Here is an 18,695-nt window from a genome sequence, read left to right as displayed (position 1 = left end):
ACCACACTGACACTGAGCCTCTCTATAGAAAGTGCTGCAGTCAGCACCGGCAGACACCAGCGTCCAGGACAAAAGGCCTGCTCATTCCCATCAACTTGGCCCCGCCCCCCTCGCTGACAGTGGACGTGCAGGGTCACTGAGGGAGGGTCCGCGGGGTGTGAAGCCACAACACTGACGCCGCAGCAGCGCTCACCTTTGATGACTTCTGCACCTGGTCGCCGATGTAGATCTTCCTGAACTGCTCGAAGAAGCTGAGCATGGCCAGCTCCAGCCTCTCGTTCCCGGCCTGAGCGAGCCGCGAGTCGGTCAGATTCATCAGCTGGAGCACCCTGACATGGACAGAACAGAGGCTTCAACACGACGCCATGTTTGACCTGTCAGTGTTATAGTCACCAGCTGCATGAAGCAGATTTCAGACATTAACCTCAGTTTCCATCTGTTCTAGAGACATAAGAGACAGTTTCTTCTCAGTGAATTGAAACTGACCAGCACACAGAGCAGGTTGTTCCACAGAGACATTAATGTCCTGCAGCACCTGGAAATGTGTAATTACTGTTTAATTTCTTAAAATCAAGCTTCATCTGAAATGTTTCTGTGGATTAGAAAAGATTAAAATGAGGTTTTAATTGACTGAAGTTGTATTTAAAAGCAGATGGTACAGTGCTTAAACACCCCCTGAGAGTTTATCAGCTGGAGTCACTCAGGAGGAGGAAACTATGGAGAAATTAACTGAAACGCTTCTGTAAAAAGCTGGAATTGAAGAAACCAGAACAAAGGCACAGGTGAGACACCAGATTCCCTCCTCCAGGAGGAATCTTTCTACACTCAGTGAGTGAACTGTAAATGACGTTTTTCTCTCATTGGTTCCTTTAAATATTAAGTTAATTAAGTTCTTCGGGTTCCTTACCGACAGACTAACTCTCCGTCCATGGCGTCCTGCTCGTCTGTGCTGGCGAACGACACCCGTCCACCGATCACTGCCCCGATTATATAAACTAGCCACGTCAACCGACCTGAGGCAGAGGAGACATTAGTCAGACATGATCGTGATCTTCTCCAACGCCTGCCCCAACCGAGCAGACAAATCCTAACGAGCTCAGAGGCTACATCACAGAGAGTGGGAGCTTTTCTGCCAATCAGAGAAGATCAGTGTCTGCAGCACGTACCCTCCTGCACAGTGATGTCTGCGGCGCTGGAGTTGGTGGACTGCAGCAGCTCCTGGTAGGTCTGAGCCGCCTGGTCGAACAGCTGCACCAGCAGAGCGCACGTCTTCTCGTACTCACACCTGCCGATGGTGGACAGCTGGTCCAGCTGCTGCTGGACGAGGCCAGCGTCGTCCAGAGGGTCCTCTAACCCGTCTCTGTGGAGCACACACACAGTAATGACAGAGGGCTCAGCATGGAGACACACACACACACACACACACACACACACACACACACACACACACACACACACACACACACACACACACACACACACACACACACACACACAGCGCTCTGCTGTTACCTGAGGATGACGTGGACCGACTCCAGCCGCGACGTGATGTAGGCCTTGGTGACCTCGGGGGTGTAGGTCTCCAGCAGGTGAGGTTCGGTGGCTTTGACGTAGGGGACCGACGCCGCCAGACGCTGCCACAGACTCAGCAGGTAGTGGACGCTGTTGGGGGCAAACTCCCAGTGCTGCCACACACAGGAGGAGAGATCAGGTCAAAGTCTGTGATCAGGATCCTTCACATCAGCTTTCATCAGTTATGATTCTGAGCTGCTGAGTCCGCAGCCACACCCACCTGCAGACTGGTGACAGTGAAGTTAGCTATGAGTCGAATGACCTCGGGGTAGTTTTCTACTTTGACCAGCTCCCCCAGCTGGTAGTTACTCTTCAGCCTCGCCAGCAGACGGCAGAACTCGTGGTAGTTGTTGGGATCTGGCAAACACTGAAACACACACACACACAGCGTCAGACAAAACATAACAGAGCAGGAGGAAGTGTGTGTGTGTGTGTGTGTGTGTGTGTGTGTGTGTGTGTGTGTGTGTGTGTGTGTGTGTGTGTGTGTGAGTGATGTTATGTGTGTGTGTGCGCGCTCTAACCTGTGGGTTTGCCAGTATCCTCTTCACTCCATCCACCAGGTGCGACAGAAACTTTGCTCGTTCTGCGTTGTTGAAGAGAGACCTCCGGACAGAGGCTATCTGAACTAGACACGACAACACCTGCGCACGCACGCACGCACGCACGCACGCACACACACACAAACACACACACACACACACAGTTTCAGGGGTGATTCTGGAATCACTGAATAACATCAGTGTTCTGCAGATAGAACCTCGAACCAGGTTCTATCAGGTTCTATCAGCTTAAGCAAAAAAAAGAAAAAAGAAAAAAAAAAGAAAAAAAAAAAGGACAACTTTGTGTTAATACTCAAACTCAGTGTTAATTACTGAAGTTATGACAGAGGAGATGTGCAACATGATTTAATTTAGACGTGACAGACTCTTCACAGACAGATTGAACCTGACACTCAGACTGTTAAACTGTCACTACAAACACACTGCAAAAAATAAAAACATTTAAAACAAGTCTCTTGATGGATTTCTGTTGATGCTTTCTCTTTGGTGTCAGAAAGTAATTATTACACCGTTTAAAATCTAACTGTCAGCAATAAGAAACTTCGCTTCTCAGGTTTCAGCACATTAAAGCTCTGACCATCATCACTGTTCATTAATGATAATAAACAAGTCATATCTCAGTCAGATCTCCGACATCACAGCTGATGTTAACAATGACTCTAACCTGTGTACTAACCTCAGTTATCAGCTTTCATAAAGTCAGAGTCTGAAGATAAAACCTTACAGTAACTTAAACAACAACCTCCAGAGAACGTTGAGAACTTGTCAGAGAACAGTTTGTGTTTGACAGATGACATCACTACATCACTTACCAACGGAGAGAGGGATGGAGGGATGGAATGGTATAAATTGAAAAAGAGCTGCAGGGTGGAGGAATCGAGAAACGCTGTGGGAGACAAATCAGACAGGAAGTGGTCAGGTCAAGTTCTCCGGTCACAGTTCTACACATGTTGATCTTTACGTTCTTCATCTACATCAGATCAGAGATGAAGTCCTCGTTGTTTCTTTTCTTCTGTTATTTCATCTGTTTTTCTTTAAATGCCTGAAAACTAACAGTTTAACTTCCTGCAGGACTTAAAACAAATCTCACAGAGAAAAACTCATCTGCTTTCAAAGCTTCCACCTCAAAGGATTTCTGTGCTTCAACTCAAACTGCAACAACAATATTTCACATGCATAGAACAAACATTTTAACCTGCAGTGATTATACCTGAAATCATCAGTGGAAATAAGTAAATATCCACGAGATTTTTTCTGTCTGTCACACACCTGACTGGGCTGAGGCTGGATTCAAGGCTTTAACACACAGGAATAAATCATAAGATATGTTTTCAGGACCTATTCACAGCCCGAATACGATGCCTCCACATGCACTACGTCTACCTGATCTCCATGACGTGGGGATCTGTACGGTGCAGAGGTCGTCCGACGACTCGTCTGTGGAAGTTCCTATGAAGTCGTAGTTGAGGCAATTGTAGCTGAGTTTGAGCAGCTGCATCAGGAGACCGTGCTGGGACTCATCGTTCAGGTTCAGGTTCTTCCCCGAGGCCTGAAACAGACACAGAGCAGCAGTCTCCTCAGCTCCAGCCAACCTGCAGCGGCTTCTCTGTCTGCGTCTCATTAGAAGATGCTTCAGTCATCAACAGTCAGCTGCTGCATCCTACCCTGACCTGAAGGTTGTTCCTGTTCATTATTATCAACAGAACCTGATCAGGACGTCCTCACTGATCAGATTTCTTAAAACATGTGACTTGTTTTGGATTAAAACTATTAAATAACAGTTTAAAAAAGAAAGGTAAAACAGGATTCCCAATTTTCAAGGACTTTCAAGGCCGAAGTTTCTCAAATTCAAGAAGGCAACATGGCACAGTTTGAGACATGGATCAAGATTAATTACTGTCTCAACTCTAAGATATTTCATAATGAGAACGAGCAGCTTTCCAGAAGCTCACAGTTACAGAGATAGAGACTATGTGGAGGCAGCTCGTCGCCTGTTTTTTTTTCATTTCAATGACCCATGTCTATTTATGTCTGTTTTCAAAAACTTTAAAGGCCCTCATCACAAACCTGCTAATGGTTTGTGGACAGTGTTGAAAGAAGGTGCATCATTTCATGAGTTACATTCAGAGATGCTTTTATTTTGAAGTTTGAAAGGAAGTAATCCAAATGTGCTAACTTTAGTGATGATGTGTAAACTAAAGTCGGTCTGAGCTGCACTGATTTACAGTGACTTCCTGACACCTGTGAGGTGAGCGCACCTGTTTGAGGAGGTTACAGGACAGAGTGAAGATGTCGAAGAGGGAGGAGTCTCTGAACGATGACGCTATCTTCCTGTGTTTGGTCAGAGGATGTGTTGTGTCCGCCTGTGGAGGAAACAAGAGTTAAACGTTTTCAACATGACAGAGGGAGAAGAAGGTGAAAGTGAAGAGGAGGATGGGGGGGGTGGGGGTGGGGGGGGTACCTGATTGATCTCATTCGTCAGCTGGGACAGGATGGTCACTCCTATGATGCAGTGTTCAACGCTATCCTGTGAACACACCAGTGACACATCAACATCAGAGAAAACTCTGGTGTTAGTCTGCACCACACACACACACACACACACACACACACACACACACACACACACACACACCTGTAGGAAGCGTGTCACATCGGCGATGACGTTTCTGAAGACGTAGTCATCTTTCTGACAGTCGAACCAGCCCAGCTTGGTGATCCTGGCGTAGAGCTGGATCAGAGCCTGGGTCACGAACGCTGCTAGCTTCGGCCGCGTGGCCAGGTAGTTCAGAACATAGTTCCCTGAACGCCACAAAGATGACAACAGCTTTGTGAGACGGGGCTCAGCAGGACAAACGGAGGGAGAGGCTGTTGTTGTGTCAGGGCTGACTGTGTGTTTTTGAAACTTATTTCAGGGCTGCAGCTCAAACTTTCGTCCCTGAGAGCAGTGAAGGTGTGGTGTTGGACAGGTGACAGGTGTGTCCACAGTATTTGTGCTCTGACAGAAAAGTAACATGTTCACTCAGGTGTTACCTGGTACCTGCATCTACAGCAGAGTGGGTCCCACTCTGTTTTCTGACCAGTAGAAAGGGGCTTTAATTTATTTTCAATCTGTGCATAAAAAAGCTGCTGGAAATGTCAGACATTTGAAAGAAGAAAAAAAAAAACTAAATGTCAGCAGTGGAGGGAAACAAGCCTCCATTCACATTTTCTTTTCACCATTTTCTGGGACTCCGGTTTTATTTGCTCTAACTCTGTGTGAGAGTTGACTGGTGTGATGGTGGTGGACTACAAATGGAAGCCTCAGATGGTAAATGTGTGTGTTTTTCGTTGACTGAGGCCTCTGTGCTGAACCTTTCCATCACTTCTGTGGTTTTAGGAGCCAGTTTACCAACGGACACAGAGAACGCAGCTTTTTCATATAATACAGCCATTAAAAATGCATGGAAACAGCCGCACCAGGTCCAGTGCAGCCCACACGGATCAAACAGGCCTTTGTGTGGCAAAACACCACAATCTGCTCACAAACACGTAACACAGGCCTCGAGGCTGACTGGTTATTCCACACAAGATTACATTCTGTGATCACCAAGTCAAACGGCAGCAGAGAGCTCACCTCCACAGTCAACAACACCTGTCAGGACGTCTGAGTCCTGAGCTTCAGATGCTTCAGGTAAATTACAGAACAGACCAAACGGAGTCTAACTCAGCCGCCTGAGAACAAGCGTGTGATTGGTGTGATTGGTGGAGAGATACTCACGGATGTCGATGCGTTGTTCAAGGGGTAGAGGGTTGCTGGTTCGAGATACCAGTTTAGACAAACAGGTGGCAGCAAGCAGCTGAGAATATGAAGACTGGGGGGGGAGAGGGGGAGAGAGAGAGAGACAGAGAGAGACAGAGACAGAGGGAGAGAGAGAGAAACAAAGAGAGAGAGAAAGAGGGAGAGAAAGAGAGGGGGGGGCAGAGAGAAGGAGAGACAGAGAGAGAGGGAGAGAGAGAGAAGGAGAGACAGAGAGAGAGAGAGAGAGGAGAGATAGAGAGAGAGAGAGAGAGAGAGAGAAAGAGAAGGAGAGACAGAGAGAGAGAGAGGGAGAGAAAGAGAAGGAGAGACAGAGAGAGAGAGAGAAGGAGAGACAGAGAGAGAGAGAGAGAGGGAGAGATCAGAATGGATCAGGTTTAATGTTATGTCTCCATCACTGAACATTAATGAAATGTGAGAATTAAACTGAACGTAATGATGAACTGCTGGTTGAGGAAGTTTATGAACCACGATCAACTTTCACGTTATGACGTTTGACAAAACAAACAAACATATGTCAGGATGAACGAGTGTATTGTGGGTGAGGTTGAGGGGAGGTGACGTCGTCCTTCCACCTGGTTGTTATTGAATCGATCCCCTGGAACTAATCTGCCTGAGGAAACTCTACCAGAAGCTGATTCCCCCGACACCACAGCTCCCAGGATCCCTGAGATTCACCAAGTGAAGGAGTTTAAATATCTCAGGGTCTTCTTCATGAGCGAGGGTTGATGGAGACCGACAGATGGATCAGTGTGGCTTCAGCAGTAACGTTGGCGTTGTTCCGGACCGTTCTCGATTTACCTGTCGATCTTCGTTCTGACGCTCACCTGTGGTCGAGAACAAGATACAAGCAGCTGAGATCAATTTCCTCCTCAGGGTGTCTGGGCTCAGCCTTACAGATGGAGTGAGGAGAGTCGAGTCGCTCCTGTTTCACGTCAAAAGGAGCCAGTTAGGGAGGTTTGGATATCTGGTGAGGATCCTCCTGGGAGTCTTCCAGGCAAGTCCACCTGGCAGGAGGTCTGGGGGCAGACCCAGAACCTGATGATTTACCTCATCTGGTCTGGGAACAAATGAGGATCCTCCAGCAGGAGCTGGAGAGGGGGACGTCTGGAATACTTAACCTGCTGCCCCCCAACCTGACCTCAGGTAAGTGACAGAAAAAGGATGGATGGATGGATGATGGATGGAGGGATGATGGATGGAGGGATGATGGATGGATGGATGGATGATGGAGGGATGATGGATGGATGGATCATGGAGTGATGATGGATGGATGGATGATGGATGGATGTATGATGGATGGATGATGGAGGGATGGATGAATGATGGATGGATGGAGGGATGATGGATGGATGGATGAATGATGGATGGATGATGGAGGGATGGATGGATGGATGAATGATGGATGGATGATGGATGGATGGATGAATGATGGATGGATGATGGAGGGATGGATGAATGATGGATGGATGATGGAGGGATGATGGATGGATGATGGAGGGATGGATGGATGGATGAATGATGGATGGATGATGGAGGGATGATGGATGGATGGATGATGGATGGATGGATGAGGACGGGGGCCATTCTGCTGCCTACTGAGTACTTCTGCTGTTGATGCCTGTGGCTTATAAGACTTATGTAAAACAGTGACTGTTTCCTGTGATGGTGATTTCCATCAGATCTTCCTCCAGCTCAGACGCTGCAGGTCTGGGGCCGAGGATACTCACACTGCCTCTCTCCAGCAGTAGCTGACATTTGCTGAGGCAGTCAGGGCTGTTGGTGAACTCCACCAGAGCTTTCTCTGCCTGGTGTCGGACGGCGGTGTCGGTCGTCTCGTACAGCTGCTTACACAGGATCTCCAGCTGGGCAAGGCCCTAGATAAACACAGGAACATGGAAGACACGGGGCTTATCAGGAGCCAGCAGACACACTTTCATGATTTTAGAGAGCAGCACATTGTGTTCCTCACACAGACACACAAAAACAGAGTGCAATCATTTTACACACAGGTTAACATGGACGGTGCAGAGGAACTTCATTTCAATCAACCACAGCTCAAACACTTAGCTGACTCAATTGATCAAAAGAATTAATCAATCAATTTGGCCAATTTTCAAACAAAAATGTTATATATGTATTGCTAAAAATGTACTTTGAGATTTTAATAGACTAAACCATTCTCACCAAAATATCTGCCAGATAATTAAATATTGAGAATAACTTTTTGTTGCATCTGAAGCCAAATTACACCTGAGGCAGATTGTGAGGTAAAGGGTGAATAGATATCAGACAATCAGTCAATAAGCTGAGAATTAATACTTTAACTGCTTCAGTCCATTTTAACAGCCTCTCACACACGTGGACATCTCTGGGTTATCTCCAGGTTTTTGACTGTACATCACATAAAACGAGACATTTTTCACCATTTCCTGACATTTTTCTAAACCCAACAATTCATTGATTAGTCAAGAAAACACTTCTCAGATTGATTGGTAATGAAAATAATGAACATCTCTGCAGCTGTAATACACACCACTGGAATCATAATCTAATGTCACTACAGTGTAAAACATGGAGGCATCTACAGCTGAAGTTATTACATTATAGTCTCACTGCATTAATTCCATATATTCAGTTGAGTTTTTGCCCTTCTGAGTCTCCATATGAAATCACCATATACCGCCCCTGTGGAGGAAACTAATGATTCAACAGTTTTCTTCTTAAATAATCAAACACAAACACTTTAGAGGAGCAGACGTTCACTCCCATATGTTTAATATCAAGCTCCATTCATATGGTGGAGAAGTGCTGACTCATGCACAGTCACAGCAAGATGCCAGCCACTGATAAACAAACTGAGAGTGGTCGAGCCACCAGGTTCAAGGTGGCGGGGGCTGAGGAGGTCGGGGAAGGGTCTTCTCTAGTTCTGATGGTGCATTCACTGCCCCCCCATCAGTGTGAGGAGTTTGGGGCTGTGGTGCGTGAAGAGGTGAGGAGCAGTGTTTCCTGCAGCAGGTGTAACAGAGATACATCATATGTGCTCACTGTGAACCTCTGCTGGCCTCAGATAAGAGCTCAGCACCAAACCCTGCTGCACACGTGACCACTGCTGCACCACATGAAGCCCTACTCCACATACAGGACTTTATAATTCACACTGATGACGTCGCATCAGACCGACTGATAACACACACACAGGCAGAGCAGATCGGGCGGTGAAGGGACGGGCTGTAATCATGGTGATAAAATGTCATCACTGCAGACACACTGGACCAAGACATATCATATATATATATATATATATATATATATATATATATATATATATACACATACATACATACATACATACACACACACACACACACACACACACACACACACACACACACACACACACACACACACACAGTGTCTGAGTCAGTGGAAACTCGAAAAATGGTCCTGTGCCAAAATATCAAAAGGTACTTACAGACAAATGTACACATTGGGTTTATGAGGATTAAATTATATTATGTAAATGATACAGCAGTAAGAAATCACCAGGATTAGATAAGACTGAGTGACATACTCAACTCATTTAATCTGAACGTTTGTTTTTTTTGCATGATGTGTAAAATCTAAAATCTAAAGCCAAACGTTACTGAAGTTTCTGGTTCTGTTTTTACTCGGGCAGCCTGACGGATGTTTTTCACTGCTGCTCCATCCATGTGTGCCACACAGGACTCAGGGTCTCAGCCTCATCAGGTTCTCCCTGGAGCAGGACCAGACAGGACCAGAAGATACTGGCCGACATGATGGAGGGAGAACTGTTCGTTATAGACAATGTTCTAACATCACGTCCACTGACAGAAACATCAACAACAAACTTTTTAAATTAAAAAAAAAAAAATTTTCAGAACTATTTTCATTATTATAATAATGAAACTGTAAATTTCTTAACTGACTCCTGACTGACAGTCACTCGAGTCCCCGTGCAGGACCCGTCCTACACTCAGAGCCCAGTTATGATCTCCTCTCTGCACCTGTGACTGGCTCTGGGCCACATGTTGAGTTAGTCTGATTACTCTGACCTGCTGCTGTCCTCAGTCACGACAGTCACTGAGCAGAGACGTGAACAGACCCACTGGCTGCAGAGCCGCTGTACTTTATGGGCCTGTCGTGACTCCAGGCTCTGACATCTCTCAGAGAATTTAACGGCTGCACCTTCACGACAAAGAGAAAACACTGTGCACTCGCCTCAGGTTGTGTTTGATTGTTAAAGTGACGTGTGCTCTGCTGCGTGGGACAGCCGTGGTGTTTTGATCATGCACAATGAAGACAGCTGTGCAGGCGTGCATCACTTATTCCTACGAAGTCTCAGTCGTGTTTGACCTTAACGTCCAGCCCCACGTCTGAGCCATCGCTGTGAAGCCAAAGTTAGAGACGTGACCTGCACGGTCCAGAGGTCTGACGTCATCATGGGAGTAATGACTCTGGAATCGGTCACCAGCGCCGCAGCCAGCGAGGCTCAGCCAGGTGATTGATGAAGCATTCAAACTGGAGTCTCTGTCAACTGGTTTCACAGCTTCCTCAGACGTTCACTCCGTCGGCTCCACATGAGCAACAGGTTTGCTCGTCCTGCTCTCACATGGTTTACTGCTTTCAATTTCAGCAGCAGCAGATATCACAGTGGAAAGGTGAAACTTTACAGGAATTACAGCGAGGCGGCTTCAGGAAGCAGCAGGTGATAACTAAACACTTTAAACTTCCAGACACAGAAATGTGAGGTGCCTTCATTAAACTGCAGACCAGCTCCTGTTTAACACAGATTAACTGCACCGAGGCGAAGCAGAGGAATGAGAGAAGGAAGCAGTGTAGAGAGGAACTGCCTCAACTACAACTGACTTTCATTATCCATCAGCCAGACTATTGATCAATCGATCCTTTAGTTTATAACATTTTGTCTGACCAACGATGTGTCTCATCTAACGTGATGGGAAAGTTGATATTTTTTTGATTACTACAATTTTGATATTAATTTCTTTACACTGTTTTTATCTTAGGGCTACAACTAGCAAGTGTTTTCATTATCTATTACTTAATCTCATTTTTTTAATGAGTGAGTTACTTGATCCATAAATTGTCAGAAAATAGTAAAAATGTGAGTTCAAGTTAAAATCTTCACGTCTTGTCTGAGAAACAGTCCACAACCAAAATATATTCACAGAGAAAAACAAAAAACTTGCACATCTTTCTTGTTCCAGTGCCAAAATGGGATTTCGGACAAATTAGGGTCAAACTTATTTTTCTGGTGTAAAACTAGAAGGAAAATTTAACAGCCTGGAAATCTTCACATTTAAGAAGCTGGAACAGGAAAATGTTTGACATTCATGAGTGATGGAGGCGATCAATTCTCAAACAATCAAATCATCAACAGATTTTTTTCAGCACTAATTCATTAACCCATTAACTGCAAAAATAGAGCCGGGGGAAGGTATTCAGAGCAGCTGCAGTCCTGTATACAGCTGGACACAACGTCAGCTTTGTTTTTAATTTTAACAAATTAAGTTTAACGCTGCAACTAAATTATTTTCATTAGCTGATGATTAATTTCAAAGCTAATCAATTGCTTCAAAGTATTTCATCAGAAAACAGTGAAAAAATGCCCATCACAATTTACCACAGTCCAAGGTGACGTCTCAGAATCTCCAAAACATTCCAAAATTCTCCAAAACCCAAAGCTATTCAGTTGACTGATTTGTCAGAGAGATATTAAATAATAAATCTAGGATCTTAAACATATGTGATATAAAAGTCGAAGTTTGTTTAACAACAGTTTTCTGAAGATATTTCCAAAAATCCTAAAAGCGTCTTTTAACAATCTGGGTGGAAAAAATATTCGGTTTGGTGCACGACACAAAAGATTTTGATATTTGTCTATTTTGAATTTTCATACAAGATAAAGCTCCTGTCATTTCCAGCAGCCTGGACAGGAAACAGTCACAGCTCGAGGATCAGTTTAAAACCCTGTTAATGTGCAGCAGACAGAATCTTTTTTCATCCAGATGTTAGAGGAGTGTCTGAGGATTATGGAAATATCTTCAGAACAGAGATAAATGCTGTGAAACCACTTTCTGGGTTTTTCAGACATCAACAGGTGTTTTTATTTTCCAGGGACATGGATGCGTCTCCGTCTCATGAATAACACATGAGAGGTTTAGGTTTGAGTCCCTGACTGTTTCCAGAGACCAGAACATAGCAGAACAGTTTGTGCCATCCCTCACTAGGTGACGCTCAAGTTCATTAGAAAATATTTTTTAAAAATAGATTAAAAGAGTTGAAAACTGATTTTATATAATTATAGAAAATTAATCAGCAACCATTCTGATGATCTTTTCATCTTTTCAGGCCTTTTTTCCAGTTGAAATACCAAACACTTGCTGGTTCCAGGTTCCCAGATGTGTGGTGTGACAGGAAACCGACATGATGGTCGCACATGTGGAGATGACACCTTGGACTGTGACAAGTTCTGATTTCAGACATCTTATAGATCCAACAATGTATTGATTCATACAGAAAATTAATGAATGGATGCAGAAAATAAGCCTTGACTGCTGCAGCCATAATCATAAAGTTAGTCTCATCCCTCCCTGTACATGGCGATAATATTTTAATAGTTCTAAGAACACATTTAAGATAAATACGGGATGAAAATCATGGTTTTATTGAGGAATACTTCTCCAGCCTGATCTCGAGCCTTTCTTTTGAAGCTCACATGACAAAATGAAGCTTGTTGGGACAACTTGCAGAGACGGTGTGGGTGATGCAGCCGCTCTCTGCTCCTCACAGGGAGGCTGGAGCTGCTCCTGCTCACCGGCCTGTTGTCAACTATCTCTAATATTTCATTAGCCTGACCCAGGAAGCTGGGGCAGTTCACATAAACCTACAGGTCGTTATAATCCCTGGTGAATTAGCTGAACAGGCTGCCAATACAACAATAACATGGAGTTAGCTCTGTAGCTGGAACACAGGTCTTTCCTGTCTCGGGACATTACGGAGGACCAGCAGAGAGAAGTGAAAGCACTGAGGAGAAATCCTGCGGTTAAACTTCAACCACTGCACCTCCTCCTCTCCTCTCCTCCTCTCCTCTCCAAACATGTGTCGGAGCTGCTAGCTTCAGACAGGCTAGCTAAACAAACAGCACTGCTTGGATACGCACATAAACAACCCCGGTGTAAAACCCCCGGTGACCTCAGCTCGGTGTTCACCGTCCCCGGTAGCCGGGGGACAACAGCCGCGGACATGAAGCCCGATTCCCGGACAGACGGTCCAACAAACCGAACCATGTTTTCAAACGGGCTCGGGCGGGAGAAGTTGACGTCTGGGCTGATGCTAACGTTAGCCTAGCTTGCTAAGGGGTCAGCTGGCTCGGGCTCCGCAGGACAACATGATAATATTTAAACTCCTGTGAGCAAAGCAGAGCAGAGAAAGTCCCGGGCTCTGTTTATACCGCGGCAGATGTCCGCGCTGTGGCTCACACTGGCGCCAAACTGACAGCTAACCTGTTCGTGTTAGCCTGACAGCTATCCGTCCGCGGCCAACCCGTTCGTGTTTTATTGTTTACTTCAGTAAAATACGTCGGTAACTCGCACCGTGACGCCGGTGGTGATGTGAGTTTCACCGGCACAAACACCGGGGACCCTGCAGGCTTTGAGCCGCGGGCTCCGTGCCTCCGGTTCCCGTCTCCCAGCCTGAAATGCCCCTCGCAGCTAGCACAGGCTAACCCTGCATCCAGCCAGCCCGAGCAATGACAGCAGGCCACAAGTCAACACAGGCGACCACATCCTTTCTTTTACCGCCGGACGCCACCGGCCCGGCCGCCTCCTGCGCAGGGCGGCCGGGCACAGCCTCCGAGCCCGGAACACAGCACACGAATCTGCGCTCAGACTCATTTTCACGCTCCAGGATAAACTGTCGGTCACAAAAACATGAAACCTCTGCTTACCTGCACATGATCCGCCATTTTTCTCCATTTCATGCACCTCTCACTCCCCCGCTTATGGGTATGGAGAGTGACAACAGCGCCCCCCCCGGCAGCCGCTGGAACAACTCCCCATTCATTTCAGCCTGCAGATAAACACAGGACCTCAGGGAGCAGTTACCCTCATGTCCATGCACACAGTGCTGCACTCACTGAGTTCTGACACACTCATATTCATCTTGGGTGTTTCTTTTCATCACACTAATTTATTCGGCAGCTGAAGTTACCTGTTACTTTTCATATTTAAATTGTACATTAAAAACACAGTTTCACCACGGGCATTGCAGTGGGGACGGGCCCCAACATATTAATGAAGACCTCAAAGATGAAGTGATTTTCTGTGATGATGTAAAACCACAGAGTAAAAGTTTCACAGATTACAGCATGCCAAGAACAAAAGACTGAAATATGCTCAGATTTCAAATTTCTCAAATACTTTTCAAACATTTGATTAACGATGACTCTGATGGCAACTACAGATGCATGTTGATGAGGCTGCAAGGTTATTTTACAGATTAAGATTTTACATTCAAAATATAATATGAGTTTATAAAGTATAATGCATTGTTGTAGAAACTAGCCAACTATATTTAAAATTGTTAAAAATTAATTAATTCTTAATCAAGAATTCCACTTAAATGAGAAATTGAATAGGTCTTTATTTGTATAATTCATTTGATAATTTTCATTTTCATTGTTCAAGGAAAAATGAAAAAAAGTATTTTATCTTAAATGTGAGAATTTGGTGCTTTTCCTTAACATCACGATAGGTTGGACGTTTTCATTTATCAGACATCTGATGTCAGTCTGAGAAACTATGATGGACATGTTTTACTGTTTTTTGTTGTTCATTGAGAAAATAATTGTCAGATTAATTGACAACATTGATCATCTTTAGTTGGCTTTTAGTTTGGGCTTTGACAAGATATTTTCAGTAAAAATTACTTTTAATAAAAGTAACTAACTGTATCTTAAGCTTAAAGGATATGAAATGTTGATGATATAAATGATATAACAAGAAGTAATAGATTGGATATAGATATACTGTGAGTTTGGTCTAACTGCACCTAGTTTTACAGCAAAGTAAATCATAAAAGCTCAGTTTAAAGCTAAATAGAGCTGCAACTAAGCAATATAATATAATATAATATAATATAATATAATATAATATAATATAATATAATATAATATAATATAATATAATATAATATAATATAATATAATATAATATAATCAACAGCTTTCATTGCTACTTCACTTGACTTCTCGCAGCGGCCGCCAGAGGGCGACACGTCATTTCTCCACCGGCAGTAACGGCTTCTTGTTCCGGCGGGAAAGGAAGTTGTCATGGCAACACAAAGCCAATCTACAGGCTGTGTCCTCCTCAACATGTCTGCATGTCCCTGTTCAGCGCGGGAAACGTTAGTGATGGATGGCTGTGAAGTCTGATGTTAAACTGGTTTCAGACTGTGGTGCGTTCATGTGCCCTCGGAAACACTGATGCAATGACATATGTAGCCTACATGCGTCAGGTGCGTTCACAGACAATGCGGTACTATTTGTCCATGCACAGTTTATTTTCAAAAAGAAAACGTTAATAGGAGAAAAACGTGGACAGGATTGATACTGGTTAGATTTTTTCCCCCTGTTGTTTAATACCACAGTATGAAAATACACCATGACTACTCCATTCCATTTAATCTCAAATTTGATATTGCATAGTTTACATGTGTTTTGTGTGATAATATATTATAAAATATACACAGCTGCCAAATAAATGCAGAGCAGTAAAAAGGTGCAATATCAGCTCTTGACCTTTAGTAGAGTAGAAGCAGAATGTAGCAGAAAAATTAAATACTCCAATAAAGTAAAAGTACATCAAATTTATAATTGAGTAAAGTACTTGAGTAAATGCACTTAGTTACTTTCCACCACTGCACAACTTAAGACGTGGTGATATCAAAACTGAACGAGTAGTAAAATATCAGATGGTGTCCAGCTGAGGAGTTTGACCCATAACACCCAGAAACAGGTTCAGGTTTATCAGAGTAGAGTCTTTTATATCATCATGAAGAGTGGAGCTGTACTTCATCACTGTGGCCACAGGAGGGCAGCAGACTCATGGGTCTGAACACAATCAGAGCAGACCACAGCATCAAATTCACTCTGTTTAGTTTACACGTCCAACACAAAACACACACAACCAGTGCCAGAAGAACACAAACACTCCTCGTCAAGCTCAGAGCGTTGAAGTATTTGGCCTTTGTGCAGTCCTGGCCATAAGTATTCGGACAGTTACATGTTTTGTTCTCTGAGCTTCAGCACATTCATCTGAAATAAAATAATAGATCCCACAATAAAGAGCCAAGTCTGAGCTTTATGAGCAGGTTTACACCAGTATAGAAACAACTGTGTGGGAGACGTAGACCTGTTAACACACAGAGCAGGTTTTAAAAGTGACTGGACAGATACACATGAAGTCAAACTACGCTGCAGCCACCTTCAGTTCCTGCTTGTTGTGGCATCCCTGTGGCGTAACAGGCCTTTGTCGTCATGGTTACAATGATAAACATGGGATTACGATGGTGAAACAGTCACAGATAAAAGAAACTACGATGACTTTTGGTTTCACAGAGGAACCAGACAGCGGCCTCTGCGCTCGGTCCTGTTCTGCTCCTGTCATAATGACTGCAGTCGCCTGGCAGTAAAACGTAACTGTGGGTTGTAATGAGCTGCAGAAACGAACTGTCCGCTGCTTTCTTCAGGACGTCCACCTCAGACCAGCGTCCTGGGGCTCTCTGCACTCTGTGCTGTTTGAAGCCAAACTCCAACAGTGGAAAAACAAAAGAGTGAGGCCTCATCTGCATCTCCTGCTGTGGCTTCAGCCATTACTCTGCCGACTGTACCCTCATTATCCAGCAGACCTCCAGCCTGTTAGCAGAATGTGCACCAACGCATGAGATGATAAATGAAGAAAGGTAGCATAATGAATGTATCAAGAAGTATTTTTCTCTCACAGTCTCCTCAGTAATATGCTGCAGTGAAACTAATCAAGCAAACAAAATATACACAAAAGAATTAGTTAAGTTAATATAAAGGAGAAAATGTCGCCGTAGGTGGCCAATCAGATTCAATTCAATTTTGCAAACTGTGAAAAGCTCATGAGCAAGTGTTTGATAAGCCTAACTGAATGATTGGAGCTCTCTGAACCTCAGGCTCTGTCATTAACACCAGATTCAGACCTGTCTGTGTGTGTGACTCCTGCGTTTCACTGGAAATACTGAACTCACTTTTTAGTAAAGTACATCCCCATTCAAGTGAACAGGAACATGCATCTGTACACAGGAGGCCCTGCGCCACCTGGAGGATCCTGACCGTGATAATTTATTCCCCATCATAATAAATGGTTGGTTAAATGGTGAAATTGATTCACGTGGGGACTATATAACGTCCATGTCCAGACCATTTACCGGCGCCTGTTATGGAACAACATGGAACATGATCTTCCAGTCATCACTTCATTGACCGACTGAGGTGCTGAGGCTCGTGTGGCCGCTCAGTGTAATCAATCACACCTTCTCTTCATTAAGATTCAAACAGCTGATTAACTCTGTCAATACTCCAACAACCTGCAGAGCATCAGTAAAGTCAGCTAATCAGAAAATAACAATTTTAAAACTGATTTCTGATCAGATTTTATACTTGAACAAACTTGTTCACTGTCATTGGTCATTGGCAAAGACAACAAACACTTGGAATTTCTTCTCATACAGCAGTGATGATAATAATGATCACAACCAATAAAACAGTATCATATAATCCAGCCAATGTAAAAGCATAAAAGCCAGTTTGAAAAGACACGTTGACGTTTAATGTAAAATACAGAAGAGGTGGTGAACAGTATGTAAGTGCAGTGCATTCAGACAGTATTCAGACCGCTTCCCTTTTGCACACTGAACTGTCCTGTACATTTAGTTTAAATAGAAGAAAATGTTAAGTAGCTCATGAAGCTACACTCAGTAACTCATGATGACAGTCTGCTTGACTTTAGAGGAGGAGGCCTCTGTGGACGATTCCAGTGGCCAAATGTCCTGAAGGTCACTGAAGGAATCCTGACCGGGAGACGCTTCTTTGTGATGTCACCAAATACTCTCTTTTGTTATTGCTTTGATTGACAGCCCCCTGGTGGCAGAAGTTACACACTGTACCTTTAAGACAGACTGGAAAAACAGTGAACGTGTTGTTTAAAGGCCTCGTTCTGAACTCCAGAGGTCACATGATCAATAGTATAGTTCACTGAGTCATGAAGTGATGACATTACATGAACACATGAATATATAAAACTACATCCAGTGAACTGAACATCTGAGGCGTCTTTAATGAAGGAGAAACTTCTGTGTGCACTGTCATGTACGTCGGCCTGGCTTCAGTCTGACTACCTGTGGTGACAGACGTCTTCCTCTAGGGGGCAGTGCAGCACCAGGGACATCACTGTGTGTGAACACACACACACACACACACACACTCACACACACACACACACACACACACACACACACTATCAAACACACAATAAACCTGATGCTCATGTTTATGTTTCTGTCATATTTTCCCTCAAACACAGAGGCATCATTGTCACTTTGTGTGCAGGTGTGTGTGTGTTTGTGTGTGTGTGTGTGTTCATGCCCACACACCTGCTCCCGCTCTCTGCAGGACGCCGTTTGCCACAGAGAGAAGA

At 44.3% G+C, this 18,695-nt stretch overlaps 1 protein-coding gene and 1 long non-coding RNA gene across 3 annotated transcripts in view; one reads left to right on the top strand and one right to left on the bottom strand.

Annotated features, from left to right (window-relative positions):
- Nucleotides 1-14,064, bottom strand: part of xpo7 (exportin 7) — a 216,384-nt gene extending 202,320 nt beyond the window's left edge. For both annotated transcript variants that reach the window (XM_071472087.1, XM_071472086.1), the window contains exons 1-14: nt 13,922-14,064; nt 7,662-7,808; nt 5,893-5,986; nt 4,768-4,934; nt 4,594-4,659; nt 4,391-4,495; nt 3,516-3,681; nt 2,945-3,018; nt 2,094-2,213; nt 1,793-1,939; nt 1,513-1,685; nt 1,167-1,360; nt 908-1,013; nt 194-329 (exon numbers count right to left, since the gene is read on the bottom strand). In XM_071472087.1, coding sequence (XP_071328188.1) covers nt 194-329; nt 908-1,013; nt 1,167-1,360; nt 1,513-1,685; nt 1,793-1,939; nt 2,094-2,213; nt 2,945-3,018; nt 3,516-3,681; nt 4,391-4,495; nt 4,594-4,659; nt 4,768-4,934; nt 5,893-5,986; nt 7,662-7,808; nt 13,922-13,954 — 1,728 coding nt within the window. In that variant the 5' untranslated portion in view covers nt 13,955-14,064. The remainder of the gene's footprint in view (nt 1-193; nt 330-907; nt 1,014-1,166; nt 1,361-1,512; nt 1,686-1,792; nt 1,940-2,093; nt 2,214-2,944; nt 3,019-3,515; nt 3,682-4,390; nt 4,496-4,593; nt 4,660-4,767; nt 4,935-5,892; nt 5,987-7,661; nt 7,809-13,921) is intronic.
- Nucleotides 10,322-12,204, top strand: LOC139614651 (uncharacterized). The gene is made up of 3 exons (XR_011687111.1): nt 10,322-10,452; nt 10,589-10,660; nt 12,091-12,204. It is a non-coding gene; the product is annotated as an uncharacterized lncRNA (long non-coding RNA).
- Nucleotides 14,065-18,695: the final 4,631 nt, after the last annotated feature.

This window comes from Trachinotus anak, unplaced genomic scaffold, assembly GCF_046630095.1.
Source record: "Trachinotus anak isolate AG129_WGS33_773 ecotype Australia unplaced genomic scaffold, CSIRO_AGI_Tana_v1 ptg000035l, whole genome shotgun sequence".
In the NCBI taxonomy this organism is placed as follows: Eukaryota; Metazoa; Chordata; class Actinopteri; order Carangiformes; family Carangidae; genus Trachinotus; species Trachinotus anak.
This window is presented reverse-complemented; position numbering and strand designations above follow the sequence as displayed.